Source organism: Oreochromis niloticus, linkage group LG4 (assembly GCF_001858045.2).
Source record: "Oreochromis niloticus isolate F11D_XX linkage group LG4, O_niloticus_UMD_NMBU, whole genome shotgun sequence".
Lineage (NCBI taxonomy): Eukaryota > Metazoa > Chordata > Actinopteri > Cichliformes > Cichlidae > Oreochromis > Oreochromis niloticus.
The window spans coordinates 26,783,495-26,808,052 of record NC_031969.2 but is presented as its reverse complement, the minus strand read 5'-3'; the positions used below and the strand labels follow the sequence as shown (position 1 = coordinate 26,808,052).

The 24,558-nt window shown below is 39.8% G+C and overlaps 4 protein-coding genes across 6 annotated transcripts; 1 reads left to right on the top strand and 3 right to left on the bottom strand.

The window, feature by feature from the left end:
- Positions 1 to 654: 654 nt before the first annotated feature.
- Positions 655 to 5,408, bottom strand: cnp (2'',3''-cyclic nucleotide 3'' phosphodiesterase). The gene is made up of 4 exons (XM_003442153.5): positions 5,254 to 5,408; positions 2,389 to 3,750; positions 2,125 to 2,249; positions 655 to 2,000 (listed from the first exon to the last, which is right to left on the bottom strand). Exons 2-4 carry the CDS (start codon positions 3,710 to 3,712, stop codon positions 1,533 to 1,535), a joined length of 1,917 nt encoding a protein of 638 aa, XP_003442201.1. The 5' UTR covers positions 3,713 to 3,750; positions 5,254 to 5,408; the 3' UTR covers positions 655 to 1,532.
- Positions 5,409 to 6,572: 1,164 nt separating this feature from the next.
- On the bottom strand, positions 6,573 to 13,259 carry odad4 (outer dynein arm docking complex subunit 4). 2 transcript variants are annotated; one of them, XM_005468857.4, is made up of 11 exons: positions 12,950 to 13,259; positions 12,743 to 12,874; positions 12,477 to 12,559; positions 12,327 to 12,388; positions 9,059 to 9,209; positions 8,718 to 8,936; positions 8,425 to 8,632; positions 7,741 to 7,827; positions 7,440 to 7,636; positions 7,182 to 7,282; positions 6,573 to 7,088 (listed from the first exon to the last, which is right to left on the bottom strand). In XM_005468857.4, the coding sequence occupies exons 2-11, from the start codon at positions 12,781 to 12,783 to the stop codon at positions 7,053 to 7,055; spliced, it is 1,185 nt and encodes a 394-aa protein (XP_005468914.1). In that variant the 5' UTR covers positions 12,784 to 12,874; positions 12,950 to 13,259; the 3' UTR covers positions 6,573 to 7,052. The 2 variants fall into 2 exon arrangements, with proteins under 2 accessions (XP_005468914.1, XP_005468913.1); XM_005468856.4 differs by having other exon boundaries at positions 12,477 to 12,630; positions 12,950 to 13,250.
- Positions 13,260 to 13,709: 450 nt separating this feature from the next.
- dnajc7 (DnaJ (Hsp40) homolog, subfamily C, member 7) lies at positions 13,710 to 19,832 on the bottom strand. Its single transcript, XM_003442030.5, has 14 exons — positions 19,737 to 19,832; positions 18,913 to 19,001; positions 18,647 to 18,771; positions 18,150 to 18,263; positions 17,818 to 17,892; positions 17,575 to 17,693; positions 16,930 to 17,083; positions 16,628 to 16,792; positions 16,418 to 16,509; positions 16,178 to 16,251; positions 15,872 to 16,018; positions 15,384 to 15,536; positions 15,183 to 15,245; positions 13,710 to 15,066 (listed from the first exon to the last, which is right to left on the bottom strand). Exons 1-14 carry the CDS (start codon positions 19,808 to 19,810, stop codon positions 15,029 to 15,031), a joined length of 1,482 nt encoding a protein of 493 aa, XP_003442078.3. The 5' UTR covers positions 19,811 to 19,832; the 3' UTR covers positions 13,710 to 15,028.
- On the top strand, positions 19,755 to 23,333 carry nkiras2 (NFKB inhibitor interacting Ras-like 2). 2 transcript variants are annotated; one of them, XM_003442031.5, is made up of 4 exons: positions 19,755 to 19,890; positions 20,330 to 20,452; positions 20,631 to 20,872; positions 21,851 to 23,333. In XM_003442031.5, exons 2-4 carry the CDS (start codon positions 20,359 to 20,361, stop codon positions 22,091 to 22,093), a joined length of 579 nt encoding a protein of 192 aa, XP_003442079.1. In that variant the 5' UTR covers positions 19,755 to 19,890; positions 20,330 to 20,358; the 3' UTR covers positions 22,094 to 23,333. The 2 variants fall into 2 exon arrangements, with proteins under 2 accessions (XP_003442079.1, XP_005468912.1); XM_005468855.4 differs by lacking the exon at positions 19,755 to 19,890 and adding an exon at positions 19,907 to 20,237.
- Positions 23,334 to 24,558: the final 1,225 nt, after the last annotated feature.

Below are 24,558 nucleotides of genomic sequence, written 5' to 3'. Positions count from 1 at the left end.
TATAGGGCACCGGGTTATGGCCGAGTTTACCCGTCCATGGTCAGTTATTTTTAGCCCAAAAGGTGCAGTGAAGGGTAAGCACACATTAGATAGCTGAAAAAATCAATACACAGCTTCTGGGGGGGACCAGGAGTAGCATTTGTATTGTAACAGAGTATGCACAACTAATAATTTTTTTTATTTTTTAAACTAGTGGTGTAATAGAAGGATAAATGAAATATCACACCATATTAGAAGATTTTAACATGTCAGCTTATAAATGCAGATTACATCTGAGCACTTGCTTCATCACGTGAAATACTTTTGGCAGCCATCATGTCTATGAAGTTTGAAACATGTATACTGTGCCAAATTCTTGTGCAAGGTACACTGATGTTCTCAGACAAGTAGTGCAATCCAATCTGTGATTGCAATGTTTCATATCCTCTTGCAGTATTTGCAAAGTATTAATGCTAGTTCTTGAACGCTAAATGACAAGCTATTAATGGTTTGCAGGCAACACCTTACCACAAAAATTCTATGTGTAATGGCAGCATGGGGCAACCAAGCACTCCACCAGAGGGCGCTGTTAACTACAAGCACTGTGAGAAAACGACCATCTGGAGATACTGACTTTTTCAGTTTGCATGCATGGAACCAGAGTAACCAGACAGATTACTGGAGCAAAGCATGTTCTTTTTATTAAGTGTACAAAACAAGTGCAAAAATAGTGATTCATAAGAGCGACACAAAGTAGGACTTGCCCTTCAGAAGATTCCATCACAGGATACAAATTGTAATTCAATACATGAAGTGCTTTTTGTAGAGGATCAATGAGTATCGCGCCGTACAAAAAAAGACAAAATTGCAACACATGGACTTCGATTCACAGCATTTGATAAGTACTAAGTGCAAGCTGCAGAAACAAAATGCCATCAGCATTCTCCCTCTCAAACTATGCACAGTGCAAAGATTTAACAAGGAAGGTTCTCTAAAAATGACATTCAATCTAATACACTTATTCAAATACATAACTTTGGCCCATATGTTATTGTCACTATTACTTCCTAGGCTGCGCAAACACACAGATATGACACTACTACGTCAAAGGAAACACCAGACAAACTCTGTTAAAGTGGCAGAGCTACTCTTAGCAGGTCAGTAATGTGTAAATACGTCAAAGCATGCAATGAAGGTACCTAGTTTATCACAGCTGAGTATAGTGAGAAACACTGATGTAGACAGGAAAGAAGAGATAAGTGTAGCTGAAGGAGGGCAGACTATGGAAAACTGCAGCTAACAAGACCTCAAACAGCCAGGTACTGCAACCTCTGGCACTGATCTGTAAAAGAAAATACTGAACCGTGTTAATAACAAGCCTAATGGGATTGAAGGCATCTTGGGTTGTGGTGCAAATCAATGGTAAAAAAGGCACACAACTTGTGGATTTAGGATGGCTATAAGTGAAACCCCAAACTAACACACAAACCTTGCACAGAAGAAGCCCAAGTTTAATTTCAGTCATCCTAGCTCACACATCCCATGTTTGCCATTTACAAGATCACACACTTTGGCTTCTTTTTCTTCTCGTGGTCTTTTTTGGTTGGCTCAGGCTCCTTGCGCCCATAGAAGCTGGAGAAGCAGGCTGGTGCACTAATTGGCTCTCTGAGGTTGAGCAGCCACTTTCCTGTACCGTAATAGGTCAGTGTGCCGAGCTCCATCTCTTCAACTTGCTCCCCCTGCTGGCCTTCCTGCTGCAGGGTCAAGATTTCCAGCAGATCGACGCCCGTCTGAACGGGCTCGACATTCTCTGCGCAGCCCAGAGTGACATGGGCGCGGCTTCCCAGAGGCATTGAGGCAGCTGCGGGGACCGACTCTGCCTGCTTTTCAGCATCCGCATCAGCTGGCCACAACTGAAGCTGTTCCTCAGTGAGAGACACTCTGGCACCAAATGTGCGAGGGGTTACAAAGAGGGCACTAAGTGACAGATCGAAGATGGAACCATAGAAATCCTTTACAGCCTAGAGAAGAGGAAATACAAAAGATCAAATTAAATGAAATTATGGTTAGTATTCAATGTTAATTGAGCAATTTCAAGTAAATGAATAATGCTTTCATTTCTGGAAAAATTAAATTGTTTCTTGCCTGTTTCTCTGCATATTCTTTGGCACCCTCAGCTTTCCCATAGTTACAGAATTTCGTAGTGCAATGGAGAATTCCTGTTGGTTGAAAGTACTGCTCAAGGTCCACCTCCTCAGCTTTTCCTGAAACTGTTTGTTACAAAAAAAAAAAAAAAAAAAAAAAAAAAAGAAGAAGAAAAAAAGAAAAAAAAAAAGCAGAAGAAAGAAATAAGTTTTCACCCCTAATTAAGTGAGTTCAGTTGCTTGGTAATAAAAATTAAACACTCACAGTCAATCAAATGTTTCTTGAAGGCCTCCAAGGTGTCCAGTGTTTTCAGGAAGTCCATTGACGTGCATTTAATCTTGTCCTGGATAGAGGTCAGAAGGAACCAGCCAAAGAAAAGAGGAAGGGACACTTCTTCAAGGGGTCCTTTCATGGCTGCCAGATGGGCTTCCTCTAGGCCACGCTTGGTCTTCTTGGTCAGCTGTCCAAGATCTCGGTTCCATTCAGTTTTTGGCTCCAAGAAGATAGCAACAAGATTGTTCTCCTCAGCAATCTCTCCTAAGCGGGATAGGCGATCCTGGGTGTGGTTGGTGTCATCTACCACTATCAGCACAGAGGAAGCGTTTCCGTCTGCGCAACGAGCAATGACAGCTTCATCCAGTGCCTTGTAGCCCTCTACATTAGATTCTGGTTTTTCAGGTTTAACACCATGGTCATCAGCACTGATGACGGCACAGTGGTCTTTGTAGGTGTCGGCTATGGCACGTGCCAAAAAGCTTTTACCGCTCCCTGGAAGGCCTCTAAGGACAACAAGGGTACGAGAGATTCGGAGGGCATCTTTGGTCTGCTCCTGTTCTAAAAAGGCAAAAGACAGGGAGCCAGAGGCTGGGACGATATCCTCTTCTTTTTGAGGCTCCGACTCAGGTCTCACATTTCCAACTTCTGCTGAAGCCTCAGTCTTTAGCATTTCAGCTTCTGCTGGTTTTTCTGAGGAAACGTCAGACACCACAGTCTCTTCTGGTTTGGCTTCTTCCTTCTCCTTAGGCTTAGCTCCGGATTCACCTTCAGCCTCAGTATCCATTGCCTTTTGCAGTTCTCCCACAGACTCAGCTTGTTCCTTCTCTTTTGGGCCCGGTGGCTGTGTATCTACTGACTGCTGTGTCACGGCCGAGTCAGGTAATGTTTGCACTTTTATTTCTGGAACAGATTCGGCCGCTTTCTCTGGCGCTGGTTCAGGGGAGCTCTCTGCCAGGGGCGTTTGCAAAGCCAAAGATTCTGGGTTGTTCTCTGGCACTGGCTGCTGTTCAGAGATTTTCTTTTCAGATGACTCTTCTGGTTGCTGTGACGCTGCTGCACCAGGCAGTGAGTCTGCATCAGCTTTTTCTGTGGGATCTTTTTCCTCAGGCATCGCCACCTTGTCTGTCACACTCAGCGCCTCCATTTCTTTCACGACCTGGCTTTCATGCCCAGTCGCTTCCTCAGCAGCTGGTGACTTCTCAGGCTCTGTGGATTCCACTGGCGTCTCCACAGCTGCTTTTTCCACTGCAGTCTCCGCTTGCTGTGGAGTCTCTGACGCACCTAAAACCTCACCACTCTTCTCAGTATCCATTTCTGGTTCAAAGTCCAACTTTAAACACCACCATGTACCTTAAACATACAATCAGAAGACAAATAGTTTTATCAATTTTCTGAATTCACGAAAGGAAAGGCTCGTTAAGGATATTACATTCATTTAACACTTTTAAAAGTGATCTAGCACATTAACCTAAATTAAAAATTTAAGACCAGGTTACATTTTGGGATTTCCAGAGTTGTATAAGACAGAAATATCATCAAGTCCAGTAAAAAACAACAAAAAACAACAAAAAAAAAACCCCCATTTTAATTACAACTGACGATGCAGATGTGCAGCAAACATATTTAAAAAAGGAACTCTTAGTCTTTTTTTCCCATAACTGTCACTTGTGAAGTCATTTGATGGTCATCAATTTAAATAGTGCTGCAAGAATTGCAATCAGAATGTCTTAAGGGGAAGTTACACAATATTGAAAATTTGCAGAGGATTGTTGTATTTTACTTCTCTCCCCTAAATCAGTAACACACCATTTTACATCTGCAGAAGGTGGGTAGAAAAAAGAAAATTCTGGCATGCAAATAACTTGAGCTTTAATGTTCATTTTCGGAGACTGAGGGGGTTTTGCAGCTTTGTGCACATAGAAGAAGTGAAAGAAAAACGCCGTCTTCCTCTCCTCCCCCTTTTACGTGAATTCCTATTCATCTGGTAAAACCACAAAAATCTCCAGTTCACTGGTAAATTGAGGGAAAGCACTGTATTAAAACCTTGCATATGCGCCACAGCTTACCAGCAAAAAACAAGACAAAGGGCAATAAAGAAAATGGGGCATCGCGGAAGTGTAGTTACTTCATAGTGTAACCGTATGGCAAGCTCTCTGACCAAATATTAAAGCGTTGCTAAACGCTGGATTTAACAGACAGGGTGAAACTACGACGTGTCATTGGGGATAAGGGGAAGCTCTCACGAGACAATGTGGCAACAAAGCCAAGCTGCCCGTCGTTAATCCCGGTGTTTTCCAGTTTAGAAAACAAAAAAAAGAAGAAGAAAACCCCTAAATGCACAGCAATCGAAACCAGAGACACAAAGAGGGGCAACAAGAACATTAAAAAATGGTTTCGTCTTTATCTCATACACAATAATCAGTAAATGACGATGATTATCATTTTGTTGATTAAATAAAGTTTGAATTACATTAAAGACACCAAGCTAACTGTATTTCTTTTAACTAAATCTATGAGGTAGCCTCCAGAGGACCTTAAATACCGTTTTAAACAAAGGAAATCGATGCAGTTTGGCGATTAGCCTGCATTTTACTATCAGCACATTGTGGCTAGGCGGGGAGTGGCGTGCACCTACCGTTAGCAACCCAGACAAAACCAATCTAATCTGGCAGTCAGTAGAAATTAGCTGGACCATCACCAGGCGCAGCGCCACGACTCGACAACTTTAACACGCAGGGTGTAAACAAGCCGACGCACGTTACTAGGCCAACTTATTTTTAAGGTAGTTCGTGAAAACAAAGGAGTTGAAGCACGCAGTTCAAAAGAGTTTTGTTCGCTAAAACGTCCGCTTACCAGTTATATCGCCGCTGTGGAGCTGGTGGTGGCTGCCGCTGACCACGCGTTTCTCTCTGAATACAATGACAACGCAATCCTGAGCACAGACGGGTACCCGCCCCACTCTTCAAGGGGTGGAAGGCGGAAAAAAAAAAAAAAAAAAGTAAATCCCGGGAACGCGCATCTGGGCGTGGTCAAGGACACGCCCCTAGAGCCCGGAAGTCTTTTGTGGAAGCTGTACCTTTAATCTAATCTTTATTTTATCGGTTATTTTCCTTTTTCCAATGTATTTGCATTGATTTCATGAGAAGCTCATGAATGGAACTAAAAAATACAGAGAAACTAATATTAATAGATGCTGATATTAACTTATACATAATAGAGCATCTGCTGTTTAGTTAGTTATATTCCCCATTTTATAAAATGAATGGCAGTTAAAATATTAATGACAATTAGAACCTTGCAGACATATTTTAATCTATAGCAGTTATATAGGCTTTATTATATCTCGTGTAATTCCTATTTATACTTGATACCTCGTATGTAGTTTCTTATCCATATTGTTACAGCTCTCTGTTTTATTTTACGTATATTTTGTTCACATTGGGTCAGTGGAAAAGCCATTGTTTAAACCTGTACACAATGCAAAGTTGACAGTAATGCTGAATCTCACCTTGCAAAGTATTATGTTTTCAGGCCCAAATACTTTTGTCCTAATCACGAATAAAGGTGTTTATAAAACATATCCTCCTTTTAACCTACCCTCAGACCAAATTAAATTATACAGATATCAACAACAGTATAAGTAAAAGAAAGGGAAGTAATTTTCCATCGTCACACCCACTACCAAACAAAAGTCACACAAGAGTCACAGAGTCAAGAGAGGGAAAAAAAACAGATATCCAAATTTTAAAAAGGCACATAGGTTTCTAGTATATCTTAGTTTGCATATATACGTAGTATTATGCAAACATTTTATCTGGTGAAAATTCAAAGGGCACTACACACATTGCCACTCCTATCACCACAATCGTGTTTCAGTAAAAAAGTTTGCATAAACACTTGGGTGCGTGACAGCAACACAACTTCTCTTTAATGAAAGAAAACATCTTATTAAAACTTCAGAAAAATAAAGGTTCTGTGAAGAAACTATGAACTGTAAGCAGGCTGTGTTTCTATCAATGGGAAATTTGCAAGAAGCAGTCATCTGTTTGCAAATCACACAGTGCATGCCTTGTAATAGAGGTGCTAGGGAGGTGAAATAAGGAAGTTCTCTATAATAAGTTAATCTCTATATATGGAACCTCTAAGGTAATACTGATTAATGGGACTTAATGTTTGCCAGGTTGCAGTATTTATATCAGTAAACAGAACTTTATATATCAAGTGACACATTTTCCAGATAATATTTCAGTTTCTCATTGAACTTGCACAGAACAAAAAGATGGGCTCAGCAATTACATCATGACTGCACCTTAATATATGCATTTAAAAAAAGAAGTGTTTTTCCAGAAATATCTAGCTTTTGTAAAAATTTTACAGAAAATGTTGGTATGCATTGTTCTTCTGAACATCCGAAATTCAAGTTTTAAGCATCTCCCATAAACACTTTTTATTCCTATGAGAAACACAATGAATCATTGTTCATAAAACTGATATATTTTACTGCTCTGAATATGATCTTCTCACTTGATTAAGTTACTGCTTTGTGTTCCATATAGGTGTGTAAATGAACGCACACACACACACAAAATGAGCTGAACACTAAATGAGTCTTTCTTCTTCTTTTCTTCAACCATTCTGACTGAAGGGGTTCCTCATTGTGTTAGGTGTTGCTTTGCTTCATGAAGGGCCTGAAAACAAATCAGAAATGTCAGGACTGAAAAAAAATGATAACTTAAGTGAAAAGGAACACAAAAGAATGTATACGACAAAGAAGCACGAACCTTCTCAATAGCATCCATGGCAGAATCATCTTCTAGAAGTTTGGCATAGAACAAAGCTCTTTGAAAGTGGGTGACACAAGATTCATAGTTTCCAAGCTTCACTGATATAAAAGAGTAAATTAGGATCAGGTTAGAGAACTGTGCAACAGTATGACTGATTCAAGCACTTTAATACTTTACTTCTTAAACCACAAAGTTGTGTGTCTCTATTTTGTTAATATAAAGTGATGCATCATAACTAAATAAATAAATAATTACATTCTGACTGTGCAACCAAAACATTGGCATTCAACTGCCACTTCTTATCGGCAATTCCATCAGCAGCAGCTACTGAACGGACGCCATAATCTCGAGCTTCTTCGTGGTGATCGAGTTTCAGGTAACACAAACCGATCTCATGTAACAACCATGTCTTCTCCAAATCACTGGAAACCAGCGGAAGCTTCTTTTCCCAGCTTATAAACAAAATGGAATAAAAAGGATTAAATAAATGTGCCAGAAATAAGCAAACAGTTTATGGATGAATTCAAGTGCAGGTATTATTTGATTATTTACTTACACGCGAATGGCCTCTGCAAACTCTTCATTTTGAACATAGACTCGGCCAATGTTGTCCAGAGCTCTGGACAGTGCTCCTGGGAGCTTGCTGTAGGTTAAAAAAAAAAACGATTTCTTAATGTTTAACAATAATAATAGTGATTAAAAAATATTTATAGGAACCTTTCAAGACACTCAGGGACACATAACTGTATGCATAAAAAAAATGGAAAAACTGTAGAATTAAAATTCAATAATACAGAATCAAAGAGAATAGGCAAGCTCAAAAGGATGTATTTTAAGGCTGGTTTTAATAATAGGAGGAAAATCAATATTGTGAGTGTGCTACAGGTGAGATTTCCAAAGATGAGAGGTTCACTGGGCTGAAAGCTCTAAAATCCCTGGTAGTCAGATGAGTAGGTGGTATAATGAGAGAAACAGAGGAGGAGGATCTCAGAGTATAGCAAGGAGTAGCAATGTGCAGAAGACCAGAGAGATAAGGTTGTGCGAGATCATGGAGAGACTTGAAAGTAAGAAGCAAAATCTTAAAATGAATGCAATACTTTACAAGAAGCCAGTGAAGCTGCTGACGGTCAGTAGTAATATGTTCTATAGAACTGGTTCTGGTCTATGAAGAAGTTTGTGTGGTGGATTTAATCTCTCGTCCAAATATGTAGTTTTACTCCTATTCTGCCTTTCTTCTCACCACTGTTTGGCCAACTCCAGGTCTTTCTGATGATGCTCCAATGCTTTGTCCATGTTTCCCAGGTCAATCAAAGCATTGCCAATGCAACTGTGCAAGGTGCCCAAAACCTCTTTTTTATTAGGAACCTCTTTCTCAGACCACCTCTGCACCATCTTCATGACTTCTTCTGCCTTCTTGAGAGTACCTTCTGCATTTCCGGACATCAACTCTGAGATGATAAGAGGACAGTGAGAATTTTTAAACTGAAAGTAAAAGAGAATCAAGGTCCACATTTATCCAGAATTCTATCTTGCCTCTCTCAATTTCATCCAGGCTTTTCAGCAGAAACCCAGAAGAGAGTGTGCTATTACGGCGCTTTGTACATTTCTGTTGCATGAACTTCTGCCTCATTTCTTGTGCAGAAGTAGGCTTCTCCTGGTGCCAAAATTCAGTGCAAGTGTCAAGGTAAGACAGACATCTCTGAATGATGTCCTTCACCTTCTCCCCACTCTTTGTTGTACCTTCTACCAAGTCTGAAAATCATTACATAACAGCGATTAATATTATTCAACAAGAATGAAACATACCTGTATATAGCTGTTTTTTAAATAAAGAAACATACAGTGTGTGTAAATTTGAAATAATAGCAAAGTACCTTCATCTTTCATCAGATTTTCTAGATATTTCTTGTCACTATAAAACTCGCCCAGAAGTTGTTTGGTTGTCTTTTCACTCTTTGGGGTTTTCTCAGTCTTCTGTTTTTTCTCCTTTGTGAGATTCTGGATAGCTGCAATCGGTTTGGCCCTCTTAACAGTTCAGAAACATAACATAACACTGCATCAGAAGACAGGCCAGGCTAAACATTGCATACAGAAAACTGCAGTTTTTTGGGATTGAAAAGAGGCACATAATTGAAGCAGTGGCTCAGATTTGTTTTACAGAATACATACAAGTGGTGATAAGATTTAAGTGTGCATGGATTTAACTGTTCATGTTACATTTTCAGTCTCTTTCAGTGGGAGAAATGTTTCATTGTTCAATCAAGTGACTTCTTCAGACTGGGATTTACCTACCTGGATGATTGAGCATGCATCAAGACAACCGTTCATTGGATTCATAGCAAGAGGGAAGAAATCGTTCTATTGTCCAGCAGTTTTGGTATACAGCGATCTGTAGTGCCTTCCTGCAACGAATTCTGGCTAAATGACAGTGTTTGTCATTTAGCCAGGATTTAGTTCCTAATTTATTTATTTTTATTGTTATTCCCCTTGTAACATTAGAACAGCTCTGCCTCTAAGCGTGCATGTTAAATACACTGCTCAAATAAAAAATAAGGGAACTTGTATCAGGAGAAAGGCTGTTAAAGAGAGCTGCAGCAGTATTTTTTTTTCCTTGGTGCAAGGAGGAAAAGGAGGAGCACTGCCACAGCCCTACAAAAAGACCTCCAGCAGGCTAGTCATTCATGCTGCTCTGACCAAACTGCTCCACACTCGAGCAACTGTGTTGGGAGACAAAGAAAACTTCATTGCAATGGCACGTTGAATAGATGTGCCATCCTAGAGACACATCTAGTTTCATCTGAGGCTATGTCCACACGTACACGGGTATTTTTGAAAACGGAGATTTTCCGTTTTCGTTTTAAAAAATAATCCCGTCCACACGTAAAGGCAGAAATGAAGGAAAACGCTGCTAGGAACATGCCAAAGCAGCAGGTGGCGCTATATTCCTAACCGTGTAGAAATGTTGGCCAATCAGAAGTCTAGAAGCCTCGGTGGGAAATAGTAAACAAAGCTGGGGCATAGAAGCAGAACCGAGTCGTATGTGTGGAGGGACAGTAACTGTGTGTGTATATGTAAGCATTTAAACACTGCAGAGAGGACAATTAACAGTAACAGTATTGTAGAAATTCATTTCATCGAAACAACAACGTGGCGCACACTGTGACGTCAAAAAAGGCGCACACCTTTGACGCTGCGTTTTCTCCGTTTTTCTCGTCCACACGTAAATGCAAAAACGGAGTTTTAGAAAATATCCACCCTGGCCGGAGTTTTTAGAAATCTCCGTTTTCACTGACCGAAAACGCCGTTTACGTGTGGACGAAAGGTGCAAACGCATAGAAAAATCTGCGTTTTCAAAAATACCCGGGTACGTGTGGACATAGCCCTAGTTACCAGCTGCAAAGACTCTTTTGGAGGTTTCCTTGGTCTTACCTCTCCAATGCACCAAAGCACAATTCACATTGGTTTATGCATCCCAGCTGGTAAGATGATGTCCCTTAAGTTTAACTGTTTGTGCTGTAATGTGATAATTGTGACTTACCTCAGTGGGGTTGTTTTTATTATTATTTACTGAAGATACAGGGAGTGCAGAATTATTAGGCAAATGAGTATTTTGTCCACATCATCCTCTTCATGCATGTTGTCTTACTCCAAGCTGTATAGGCTCGAAAGCCTACTACCAATTAAGCATATTAGGTGATGTGCATCTCTGTAATGAGAAGGGGTGTGGTCTAATGACATCAACACCCTATATCAGGTGTGCATAAATATTAGGCAACTTTCTTTCCTTTGGCAAAATGGGTCAAAAGAAGGACTTGACAGGCTCAGAAAAGTCAAAAATAGTGAGATATCTTGCAGAGGGATGCAGCAGTCTTAAAATTGCAAAGCTTCTGAAGCGTGATCATCGAACAATCAAGCGGTTCATTCAAAATAGTCAACAGGGTCGCAAGAAGCGTGTGGAAAAACCAAGGCGCAAAATAACTGCCCATGAACTGAGAAAAGTCAAGCGTGCAGCTGCCAAGATGCCACTTGCCACCAGTTTGGCCATATTTCAGAGCTGCAACATCACTGGAGTGCCCAAAAGCACAAGGTGTGCAATACTCAGAGACATGGCCAAGGTAAGAAAGGCTGAAAGACGACCACCACTGAACAAGACACACAAGCTGAAACGTCAAGACTGGGCCAAGAAATATCTCAAGACTGATTTTTCTAAGGTTTTATGGACTGATGAAATGAGAGTGAGTCTTGATGGGCCAGATGGATGGGCCCGTGGCTGGATTGGTAAAGGGCAGAGAGCTCCAGTCCAACTCAGACGCCAGCAAGGTGGAGGTGGAGTACTGGTTTGGGCTGGTATCATCAAAGATGAGCTTGTGGGGCCTTTTCGGGTTGAGGATGGAGTCAAGCTCAACTCCCAGTCCTACTGCCAGTTTCTGGAAGACACCTTCTTCAAGCAGTGGTACAGGAAGAAGTCTGCATCCTTCAAGAAAAACATGATTTTCATGCAGGACAATGCTCCATCACACACGTCCAAGTACTCCACAGCGTGGCTGGCAAGAAAGGGTATAAAAGAAGAAAAACTAATGACATGGCCTCCTTGTTCACCTGATCTGAACCCCATTGAGAACCTGTGGTCCATCATCAAATGTGAGATTTACAAGGAGGGAAAACAGTACACCTCTCTGAACAGTGTCTGGGAGGCTGTGGTTGCTGCTGCACGCAATGTTGATGGTGAACAGATCAAAACACTGACAGAATCCATGGATGGCAGGCTTTTGAGTGTCCTTGCAAAGAAAGGTGGCTATATTGGTCGCTGATTTGTTTTTGTTTTGTTTTTGAATGTCAGAAATGTGTATTTGTGAATGTGGAGACGTTATATTGGTTTCACTGGTAAAAATAAATAATTGAAATGGGTATATATTTGTTTTTTAAGTTGCCTAATAATTATGCACAGTAATAGTCACCTGCACACACAGATATCCCCCTAAAATAGCTAAAACTAAAAACTACTTCCAAAAACATTCAGCTTTGATATTAATGAGTTTTTTGGGTTCATTGAGAACATGGTTGTTCAATAATAAAATTATTCCTCAAAAATACAACTTGCCTAATAATTCTGCACTCCCTGTATATGCACCAAAGACTCACCTCACCACCTATGTTGAGAAATGACAGGTCTCCTTTAATCTCCAATTTCACATTGGAAGGACCTAAAAGATGGCAAAGAACAAGCAGTTCATATTTTAGGTAAGACAAGCAGATGTGAGATGATTGCAACATTATTAACAAGCCACGTACTGCCAACAGAGTTTTCTATGGCCTCCTGTGCTTTCTGGATACCCAGTCTGAACTCCTGCATTTGTGGACGTAGTTTATGACCTCTGTGGTAAAACACCAGGGCAAATTCAAATTCTCCCATGTAGTATAAAGCTTCTGCCTTCAGGTACAAACCCTAAAATGGTGATTAAAAAAATATATATGTATATAATAGGCACTGAACCTTTAGCGGGGATATAAAGATACATTTTACTCATTTTCTATCATGACAGCAGAAAAACATTTACCTCAAAAAACGTGTTGTCACTTTTAAGTGAAGCTTCTGCATCTCTCAAAGCGTTTTCAAACCCTCCCATCTTCAGGTAACATCTGGACCGAGCAACAAAGCAGTGCTTGTCACTAGGCTTTAAAGCCAGTGCCTAAACAAAGACAAGAAGTGAGCCATTTCTAGAGTACTTAAAAAAAATCAGAGAAAAGGTAACGACGACACTTACCTCTGTGAAGCTGTCTATAGCTTTTTTATACTCTCCTGCCTGGTACATCCATTTCCCATCGGCCATTAAAGTTGCGAATACGCCCTTGGATTGCTGGTCTTCGAGGTCTGCGTCGATGTTTGCCATTTTTGGCCACTTTTAACCTTTCTTTCCCTCAACTTGAAGCCAATTTAACTCGTATAAACTTTAGCCCAACACATCGACCTACGTGTCGCTGGTATCCTAGCAACACCAACAAACGAATCGCGAGGAAGCAGCGCCATCTGCTGCTCGTTTCCTGCAGTACACCAACCTCCACGCTACTTTTTTCTTAAAATTCCAAAACAAAACAAAGATAAAAACCTATTTTATAAGCCTCTTTATGACTCTGTGATATTTCCCCACTCTGTGTTTCACATTTTAATCACTCCAGTTCTTTTACGGCAACTTAAAATATTTTTAAAGTTTTAATTTCTGTTGCCCTCTTGGTCAGATCTCTTTTGAAAAAGACGTTTTTAATGTCAGTGAGATTTTACTAGAACAAATAAGACATATAAAAGTCACTTTTCCAATAACTGTTTGCAGCTTCTATCTTGTGACAGCAATATTTTTGATATCATTCATGAGATACATCATTCTTTTCTGGCAAATACAGGACATCACTTTTTTGGCACGACACCAGATTGCAGGACTCACTCCCACAGCAATCTGTAAAACCCACACGGTCTATTTATGCAATACTTCTAAACTAATGATTCCAAACAAAAGAAAGATATCAATCTAGGGGAAACCCAGAGGAGGCCAACTTTATTGTCATGGCTGGTACTTTTCCAGGGAAAAGAGTGGATGGTCTCACCATAAAGAGCAAAAACAATCAGAGCAAAATGAGGACACTCTTCATACTCAAGTGCACCAGTGGACTAGTGGGGAAATGATTAAACATTCCTACGTTTCAATCGTCACACAGCACCTGAACGTTTTGGACAACAGCAAACAGATTTCACTTTTGCTCGATGCCTCCACCTTGCATTGAATAAAATTAGACAGCTTCAATGTCAAATAACCTCTACTATATACTGTAATCTATTTGAGCTTAAAATGCCATGCAGATCTAGCAAACCAATCATCTTCCTGAGTTTTTTTGGTTATTTTTTTCCCAACGTAGTGTTCATGGTGGGTGCCTCTTTCAGTCTTAAGAGAAGAGCATCTTCATCTTACGCTGACGTTTATAACAGACAGCAAATTTACAATAAATATACATTATGACGATAAAAAAATGGAAAAAAAGAAACTCAACTATCATCACAAATCAACACTTTACATTCCAGTAAAATGTACAATGCAGCAATCTGTGAATGGCAACATCAAATGTGAAACAACAGAAGGGACGGGGACTTTGCTGACAACAAAACCAGCACGGCCGTCTCCTCTGCCGTCTTTCTAGTGTGCTTCGGCTGAATTACATGCGTAGGTCTAGACTCCAGCTGTTGTCAACTTAAAAAAGATGATTGAGTGCTCCCAAAGGCTTATGACAAGGAGGCAGTTTTCAGTGCGAATTCGTAGCAGCCAACTGTCTGTGTGACAGATTCGTCAAAAAAAAAAGGGGGTGGTGCAGCTTGCTCAGTGATTTCCATCACAAATCACTGAGCAAGTTATTAACTGTCATGCAGAGAATACCCCCCCTCAGCAGTAAGTTGAGATGAGCAGGATAATAGCTTGCTCGAGAGTTTTCCCCAGGATGGCACTTCCTGCATGGATCCCTAAAAGCTCTAATATAATAGCTGCGCAATCTTTCCTATTTGAAAAATCCAGACTATTTGGACCAGTGTTGTTAGCCATTACTGACTTTCAAGTTTGTTTAATTCTGGAAGGAAGAAAACTAAATCCAAAACCAGTAAAACTACCAACTCAGTTTGAGCCACCTTGGTGTCCTTTGCTAGACGGGCATTTGCTGCATTGGGTTGCATTCATTCAGTCAATGGCATAGACAGGAAACTGACTTGCAAATCAGTCAGTTATTAAATACAGATGATGGGTTGTGGGGTTGACATTGTTGGAAAGTCCTGATGTAGTAACTGTTTAGGTAGTCGACTCTTCCAATTAACCAAACTGGAAGAAGAAATTTCCAGGTCCAGATGCTGAAAATAATAAAAACAAAACCATTAGCGCATTTAGGGTATTCTCAGATTGTGGGACTCCTTCCAAATGGCTGGCAGAGGGACAGATTTTTACTTTCAAACAGAACATATGTTACCTTCGAAACTAAAACCCCCTGGACCTCCAAAGAATGCCTTGAAAATGTTGTTGGCATCAAAATCTGAAAAGAAACAAAACACAAGAAGCGACATAAACACAAAGAACTATCTGGCTGAACTTTCTCGTGTCATTTCATCATTTGCATTTCAATCTGATCATCCTTGAGACCTCACAGCCTGAAGCCGACCCATATGCTCACCTCCCATGTTCATGCCGTCATCCTCTAGATCCTGTCCGGTGTCGTAGCGAGACTTTTTCTTTGGGTCAGAAAGCACGCTGAAAGCCTCGCCCACTTCCTTAAACTTCTTTTCCTCTTCCTTCTGTACCTCAGCACTAGCGCCGCTGTGACGGTCTAAAGGGAGGGGGAAAAAATGAAAGCAGTATTATATTTGGTAATGTGACTCAAAGTCCTTCTAGAAGCAAATCTCACAGCTCAGCTGCCATATCAAAATCACCCATATCCCTTATTTAGGCAGTTATTTTGAAGGATTATCTAAACTGATTTTCATTTCAAATGTCTGAATAAAGATAAGATTACAAAAAACTGTTCCCTAAAATAATGTTTTAAAATATCTTTTTTCACTGGAAATTATATGGCCATATTTGCTGCTGAAAAACTTCCCCCTACAATTCAGGACTCTTCATTCCTGTGATGCTTAGTTCTCTTTTTACGTGGAAATCGAGCACCTGGGTGATGTAAAAGTGCCCGTTTGCGGTAAGCTTTCTTGATCTCCTCTTCTGTTGCTTTCTTATCCACCCCAAGGATTTTGTAGTAATCTTTCCGTTTGCTTTTCTTCAGTTCCAGCTGGGCATTCTTCAGGAGTTGCTTGTGTTCTAGGTAATAAAGTCAAAAACACACAGCATGTAGATTAGTAAGCATTGCATTAAAAAAAGTTATGTAATGTCTATAAAGTGGCAACTTAATACTAGTCAAAAGGTGCCAATATGTGGAAAAGGAGCATTGTGAGGCGGTAATATCTGCTCTGCCCCTACCTTTTGTCTTCTCTGTCTGGTAAACCTTTTCATAGTCCCGCACTGCCTCTTCATACTGCTCTGTGTCCATGTAGCTGCAGGACACCAAGCACAAGTCTTTCACTCAGTTCATTACTCAATTTGAACTATAAAATACAAAAGTGTAGGTAAAAAAGTGAAGCTTCTGCTTAAAGAAACCAAATGATAAAAATACAAGTTGGTGTGTCTACTAACAACAAAGTAACACAATCTTAGACATACCACTGTGCTCTCCTTAAATAGGCCTTGATGTAGGTCTCATCCAGTTTGATGGCCTTTGTGCAGTCTTCAATGGCCTGTTCTAGTTTCTTGAGCTTTCAAAGAAAAAGAAAATGTGACCATGTGAGGCAAAGAGATAGGAAAAAGTAGTGACCTGTGGTGTCTGTATGCATACTATTGACACATTTTAATGAAACCAATTTTATGTCTTACCTTTGATCCGACTGTAGCTCTATTACAGTACAGCTTGGCATTTGTCTTGATGTTATTGGGGTCTATTGTTAGTGCCTCAGAGTACAGCTCATATGCTGCCTCATAGTTTCCCTCCTTGAATGCCTTGTTCCCTTCCTCCTTCTTGGCTTTTAGCGCTTTGGCATTCTGGGTAGAAAATTCATATAACAGCTTTAAAAGCTCCTCTGAGCTAACTGAAACCTCAAGCAGACTGGTGAAGGAGATTTTTTTCCCCCCCTTGCTAAAATTAAAGCAGTGCAACTCTTAGCTACTGAGTTACTCACTCTGCACGCAAGCCGAGCCTTGTCGTGGTCAGGAGCCATACGCAGGGCCTGGACAAAGAACTGCACAGCCTTATCAATGCAGTCCTCATAGTACAGACAAAGACCACGCACGTACAGAGCGTCCGCGTTAGTGGAGTCCATTCGAAGAATATCACTGGATAAAAACAGATAATTACAGGCAAACGCACAATTAAAAAGAGTAAATCACATTAAAAAAAAACATACTGTTACACCATCTTCAAAGGAGAAGTTCATTTCTGAAAACTAAACTGTTTAATGTATTATAGACAAGCTAATAAAAGATCAGAAGAGTCAAATCATGACAATCACTGTTCCCACTACTCCGAACACATAGTAAGCACTACACAAAAACACAACAAGGAATCTTCTTGTTCAAGCAAACTGGAGTGATTAAATTTAAGGATCTGTGCCCTGTCCAGCTGTGATTTTTCATCCTGACAGTTCTTCAACCTGCATGGAAATCACTGCTTGCACATTTCAGTGGCCCTGTCTGATAAAGGCATACTGTTTTGTTGTACTTCATGTTAGGGCAACTACACACCTCAGTGACTTTTCCCCCCATCATATCACTTTGACAATAATGTCAAAAAAAATAAATAAATCTTTTCAAGTGTGCATTCTTACCTGGCTACAGACTGAGCCTCGGGGTATCGCCCCAGCAGGGCTAAACACTCTGCTTTTAGTATCTTGAACTTGTGACAAGCGGAGGCAGAATCCAAGGCACGGTCCATGCAAAAGACAACCTAAACACAAGCAGATACCTGCAGTACGTGATGCTTGACTTGGCAGGTATTTATGACATAATACACCTCACAAATAACACACAAAAAAACAAACTACTAAAACTGTATCTGATGAGTAGCTTACCATCCGGAAATCTCTCTTCTCAAATCCAATCTCTGCCATTCTCTCATATTCAAGGATAGATTCTGCATTCTTCAGCTGTCAAAGGAATTTATGATATTCAGTAACCATGAGGAAGAATGTCAGTGCTTCACAGAAACTGCTAGCCTCTTGAGTGCTAGTGAATGCTTATTAAATCCAGGTCAGAATAAGTGATTGTGAACTGCTACTACTGGATTTCCATTCAAACCTTTTTTTTACTCTTTATTTTCACTGGCTTGGCCAAAGCCAATTTAATAGTGGATAATCATGTCCAAGTTGTTAGGTCATGCTCTCTGCAACTGAGGCCAACTCACCTCCTGCTGGGCCTGGCTGTTGTCTGACTCCAGCTCTAGAACTCTCTGGAAACAGCGGCTGGCAGCCATGGCATTCCCAAGCAACAGGTGGCACTTGCCCTCTCGCAGATGGCCCTGTAAGTAAAAGATTTACAGTTCACAGCCTAAAGTGATAATACCCTGTGATGACCAACCTCATTAAAAACATATGACTGCCTCTGAAATATTTCTCTGTTATGCAATATATTACTAGACTACAACCAACAACAGTGCTGGAGCTTATGTGTTTATTGGCCTTGTAATACTACAGACATAGACTACTGGTGACTTATCCAAGATCTACAATAAACAAAAGCTTTTAAAGTCAAGTTTTTTACATAAACTGTATTGCTCTAAAGCCATTGCTTGTTAGAAATATTTACAAAGGACAATCCTCACTACTAAATATATATATATATATATATATATATATATATATATATATATATATATAAAATGTCTTTCATTCTTCAACCCACCTTGATGAAGGTGTTGTCTAGTCGTACTGCTTGCTGGCAATCCTCTAGGGCATCTCTGTACCGGCACAACATCATTAGTGTCGCTGCCCGATTTCCATAGTAACTTGCATTCTTTGGGCACATATCTGTTATGTGAAATTAAGAAAATTGTATTAATATTATACCAGGGACATGTTGGATGCAAATGTTAAATTCTCATCCGCATGAGAAATTAGCATAGCTTCTATCCACAGAGATATATACTGAAATTGTTTAGAAATAATTACCAATGGCCTTGGTGTAATAATTGAATGCTTCTGCATAATCCTTCTTGACATAAAAAGCATTGCCTTGTTCTTTGAAGCTCTCTGCTTCCCTGTGTAGAAATGGGCAGAAAGACAAATCAAATAAAGCTTGCAGGCAAATCTAAAACAAGTGAGAAGAGAAAAACACATGACAGGTGGTAAGATATGTAGAGGTAGACCTGTTGAACTGTCTCTTGACTAGAGGTAGGTAATTACTTGTTTTTTTTTCATATTCATGTTTTCGAGTAAAGAAAGAATGACACAATGTGCATTTGACAGTTTGCTGGACTGAGTTAGCTAAACATAGAACAAGTCAAACCAGCAGTACAGAGTGCATGTATTCCCAGCCAACACGCAGCAATGAGACTGAGCCAGGAACATATGACACCATCCTGAAGGACTACTGCCATTACTTTTTTTGGAGGCCTGTCATACTTCACATCACGAACACTCATTAACTGAATGGTGCCATTAAGTAATTAGCCAGCTTTGGTCATTTCTGGGATGTGAAAGCGAAACTCTAACTCCGATCAACTTTTACACTTAACGATTAACCACCAACTTATATATGTTACTGTGAACGAAACCCAGAAATCCAACACAAGGGCTAGCTAAAGTGGAAGGCAACCGAGCTAGATGCTTTCCAGGGCCAAATTTAGCTAAACCGTTAGCGGTACCGCGCTAGTTAGCTCTCATGTTGCGACAAGAAAATTAACACGGCGAGGGCTTTTGATCACACATATCAATAAAAGACTTCGATACACGCATTTTTCATTCGCTGACAACATAGCTGTAATTTCCACCACCTTTCTAATTCTTCATCGCTGAGCAGTTCCATGTCAGGGTCCATGTTCACAGCATCACAGCTCTCCGTCGCCATTTTGCCGTCAATGAGAAAGGCGGGGCTACATACTGCAGTCGTTACGTACAACATAAACAGGAAGTAGCACATTTGGGAAGGTAAGCGTTTTCTCAAGGAAAATTTTTCCAATTAGCTAACAAATGTCGGCAAACTAGCCAGAAGTAGTACCATATGTATTTTTGAAGACACGTTTTACAAGAGTTTGTCATATACAGGCAACATTAATGGCTGGTTTTGTGATATAGTGGTTTTGTGTCTTCCCGAAGCTAATGCTAAGCTATTTTTGTACGAACGTCTCCAAATTAGCTAATCGTTTGCGACGCAAAAACTTAAAATAACTATGTCAGATAAAAGTTATTTTTTTTTTTGCCAGTGGGTTCTTCTAACTTGTAACTTAGCTAGTGGGCATAGTAGCACAACTTATCTACAAAGGAAACCAAACAAGGTGTACTATGTTGCTGTGTTTTGCATTGTCTCTAAGTAATGACTTTTATCAACTGGGTACTTTTTGGTTTTTGCTTCTTCTTTCCTAAACAGATTTTCGGACTGGAGAGTGAGAAACGGCCATGGGTAAAAGCTGTAAAGTGGTGGTTTGTGGTCAAGCCGCAGTAGGAAAAACGGCTGTCTTAGAACAACTACTGTATGCTAATCATGTTGCAGGTATGTCGCTTCCCTATATTATCATATATTACCTCAATGAGTCAAAGGAAGTATGATCAAAGTGGCATAAAATAATGTAAAAATGTTTAGCTAAAAATTTTAACTAGACAAGCTGTCACCTTAATATGTGTGCAGCATATTACACCATTTGTGTCCACCTTTATTTATTTTCTGTTAGGTTCAGAACCAATGGAGACCCTCGAGGATATCTATATTGGCTCCATAGAAACTGACCGTGGCACACGAGAGCAGGTGCGCTTCTATGACACCCGTGGACTCCGGGATGGGATGGAGTTTCCCCGACATTACTACACTTTTGCTGATGGCTTCGTACTAGTCTACAGCATTGATAGTAAAGAGTCCTTTAAACGAATGGAGGCCCTTAAGAAAGACATTGATCGCCACAGAGACAAGAAAGAGGTAAGCAGTAAATACAATTAATTTGCATAGTGATGGCATGTTTTTTATTGGTACACCTCACAGTTACTTTTTCTCTTCTAGTAATTTCAGAATAGAAGAAATTCTGTTTAATAAAAGCCTCATAAATATCCAATCTGCTCAAAGTGTGGCTAATAATTTGGCTTAGTTATAATGTAGAACTATCTGGTATCACTATTTGTAATAAATAGATATACATGAAAAGGGTTAGTATAGGTGGTGTAGTGATTAACACGGTTTCTTCACAGCAAGAAGGTCTGGGATTTTAATCCACCTGCCTTTCTGTGTGACAGTCTGCCCATCTTTGCTTGGGTTCTTTCTGGGTAGTCTAGTTTCCCACAGTCCAAAGACATGCATGAGTTAGGTTAATTGGTGATTCTAAATTGCCCATGTGTGTAAATGTGAGTGTGACTGGTTGTTTATCTCTCTATTTGCCTTGCGTTAAACTGAGGGCCTGTCCTGGCTGTCCCCCAAATTGGATAAGGGAAAGAAAATGGATAGATAAAAAAAGTACAATATAGAATACATAACTCTGCAGAATATTCTGCACCAGTATGCAGAATGCATTGTTATTTAATATTGTAACATTAGTTGTCAGGCTTTAGTCATTGTTGTAGCCTTGCTTTGGGAGTCATGTTTCATTAATGTGCACTTAAAGAGGGATGCCAAGTCTTTGTAAATTCATGACACAGCAGTTTGAGAGCTTTTTGGGTCTGATGCAGGTCTCTGGGATATTAAAGAAGCAAGCAAGAGATGCCAGATATTGATTCATCTGCCCTATGTCCTGGGACGATATTTCTAAATTATTAATTTGAATATTGTTTCCTCCCAGTCATATTTAATTCTCAGCAGACAACCTGCTGTATCTGAAGCCACAGCAGCTGTCATGAAGCACACAACTCCAATGTGAAGAGTTGTAGAGTGACTAATGTGGAACTAACTTGATAATCTGATCTATAGGTAACCATTGTTGTGCTGGGTAATAAACTGGACAAGCAGGATGAGAGGAGAGTTGACTTGAACGTGGCCCAGAATTGGGCGAAGAATGAGAAGGTGCGTCTGTGGGAGGTGTCTGTAGTGGACCGACGTACACTCATTGAACCATTTGTCTACCTCGCCAGCAAAATGACCCAGCCACAGAGCAAGTCCACGTTCCCTCTCAGCCGCAATAAGAATAAGGGCAGTGGTTCAACAGATAGCTAAAATATCTGAAACAGCTTTTGGAAGGGGAGGCATGTTAAAGGGAACCCTGTTTTATTTAAAACATATATATTTTATTAACATGAAGGATCGACTTAGTAAAAGTTTGAGAAGGCAGAGAAATTATGTTGAGAAGGAAGGCAGGATGATTGTATGGATCTTTGTAAACAGCAAGCACTGTTAATATTAATAAAACACCTACATTTCATATTTGTTAAAAACAAAATTCTTAACTAATTATGATTTTTGTAAATGCTTTTATGTCTCTGTCATCTATATCTGTATCACATTTCCCTTTCTCAAATCATTCCCATTTTTTCCAGTTAGAAAAACTGTTTCACCTGCATTGATAAACATGTATGGACCATAGACTGTGCGATTTGGAGCTACATACTCTAGCTCTTGATCTACTGACAATCATCCTTTTGATCTCAGTTTATATTTGAGATTCCAGAGATTTAAGCTATCATAGTCACTTAAGGGTCACTGTAATGATGACAAAGGACCTTACACATAGTTTGTACACTGGCTTTTTTTTTTTTTTTTTAACCTGTGCACTAAATGTACGCACAGACTGAACCAAAAAAGGCAGCAGTTTCAAATGTTACCCAATAACTGCATCACACAAATGCTGAATTTCATATTGGAAAAGGAATGATGACTGAAGGGGTTTCATAGATGCATTATTTATATTGTACATAAACTGTCCTGTCTATTGATCTGGAGATTTGTTACACCTTACATGTTTGTTGTTGAGATTTACTGTTTAATATTGTCACGTGAATCACTGAGATTCTTTATCACATTTAGCTTTCTGTACGGGTGTAACGAGTCTGACTACAAGATGGTCAGATGATATTTCAATGTTTCTGCAGGCTGAAGTGCTACTTTTTCTTGTTGCATGTAAAAGAGAACACTCAATTTAGTTAAATTCCATTTCAATATCAACACGATTCAATCGTCACTGATGAAATCTGTGTATTGTTGTTTTTTCTGAGGTGTAAAGTAGAACCTATCACTGGACTGGTGTAGCATGAAGTCATGTATGAGCAGCTTTTAATGTTAGTTTCACTAAAATGGGGAAATGTGAAAATTTGTCAGTGTCAGGGTCTGTCAACACTATATCATGCAGCTTTTTTTTTTCTTGTGAAGATTAACCTTTATGTATAAATATCCTGAAAATGTGCTTTTTTGAGATGTTTGCATGTTTTGTAAACAAATTAAAGCCTTTGACTGTGCCTAATTAGAATTTGTGGTTGTGGGTTAGGTAATTCAACATAGAGCAGGTGTCATTCTATTTTTCTCTTTGCTATTTTCTGCACTGTCCTTCTTATTTTTACTTTTCTATTTAAAAAATTGTGTCAGTAAGATGTAAAACTCAAAAAACAGAAGCTGGAATTGAAGACTGAAGATTTAATCCGATTTAGAAATTTTGAGTAAAACCAACCTCTGCTGTCACTTATTTTACTGCAGTAGGTCTCTGATCTTGTGGTTAAACAGGATCTTCACATGGTTTTGTAAAACATCCCTACTTTCATTTGACATTCACCTGTAGCTTATCCATTATTGCAAGTCACATTTATCACCAGTTAAAACATGTTTGTTGTCTTCACACGCTTGAAAATAGACTCATGGCATCCACAATAGTCCCAGTTTTTCATGTAGCCCCTTCAGAAAATTAATTGCCCACGCCTTTAAGATGTTTCACCTCTACTTAGAGTCCTTCAGGTCACATGAGCTGAGGTATGAGTGGGGGTTGAAATGCCTGGGAAGGAATCTCAAGAGTGCCTTAGAGCTGGTGGACTTGCATGTGGGTGACAGGGTGGGCTTTTAGAACTGGAGAGACTTTTCAGATGGGAGGTGAGCCTGCTTGGAGAACCTTAAAAAGTGCAGCTGCCTTCAACTCAAGCACTTAAGACCACCGCAACTTGCATGAATGAGAACCTACACAGACCAACGTACCATTGAAACCATTGACTGTGTAGTCATTGACACTGAAATAGGAGAATTTGGTGCCCTCCAGTGGTCACTGTGAGGAACTGTAACATCACACCAGGATTTATGTACATCTGGACACATCATGGAGTCAAGTTTGTCCCGAATTAGACATAAGCTTCTAATAAAACTTTCAGCACAATAAAAACAAAAAGCAGAAATTGACTTTCTGCTGTTAAGAACTATGTGAATAGATTGTTTATGGGTCTTTTTGTATTCAGTTTTCTATTTATTAACCAAAAATCAAGCTCTGTTGGGACTGACTGAGCTATTAAAGAGTTTTCCATTTCTTCACCTTGAGAAACTCTTGGGCTGCATTTGCATTTTACTTTGGGTCACTATCCATTTGTTTCACGAAACACTGATCAGTTTTAAGCATTTGGCCGAATCTGGATAAAGAGTATAGGCATGTAGACTTCAGGATTTATCTTGTGCCCTTTGTCAACAATAACATCATTAATAAACACTAGTGA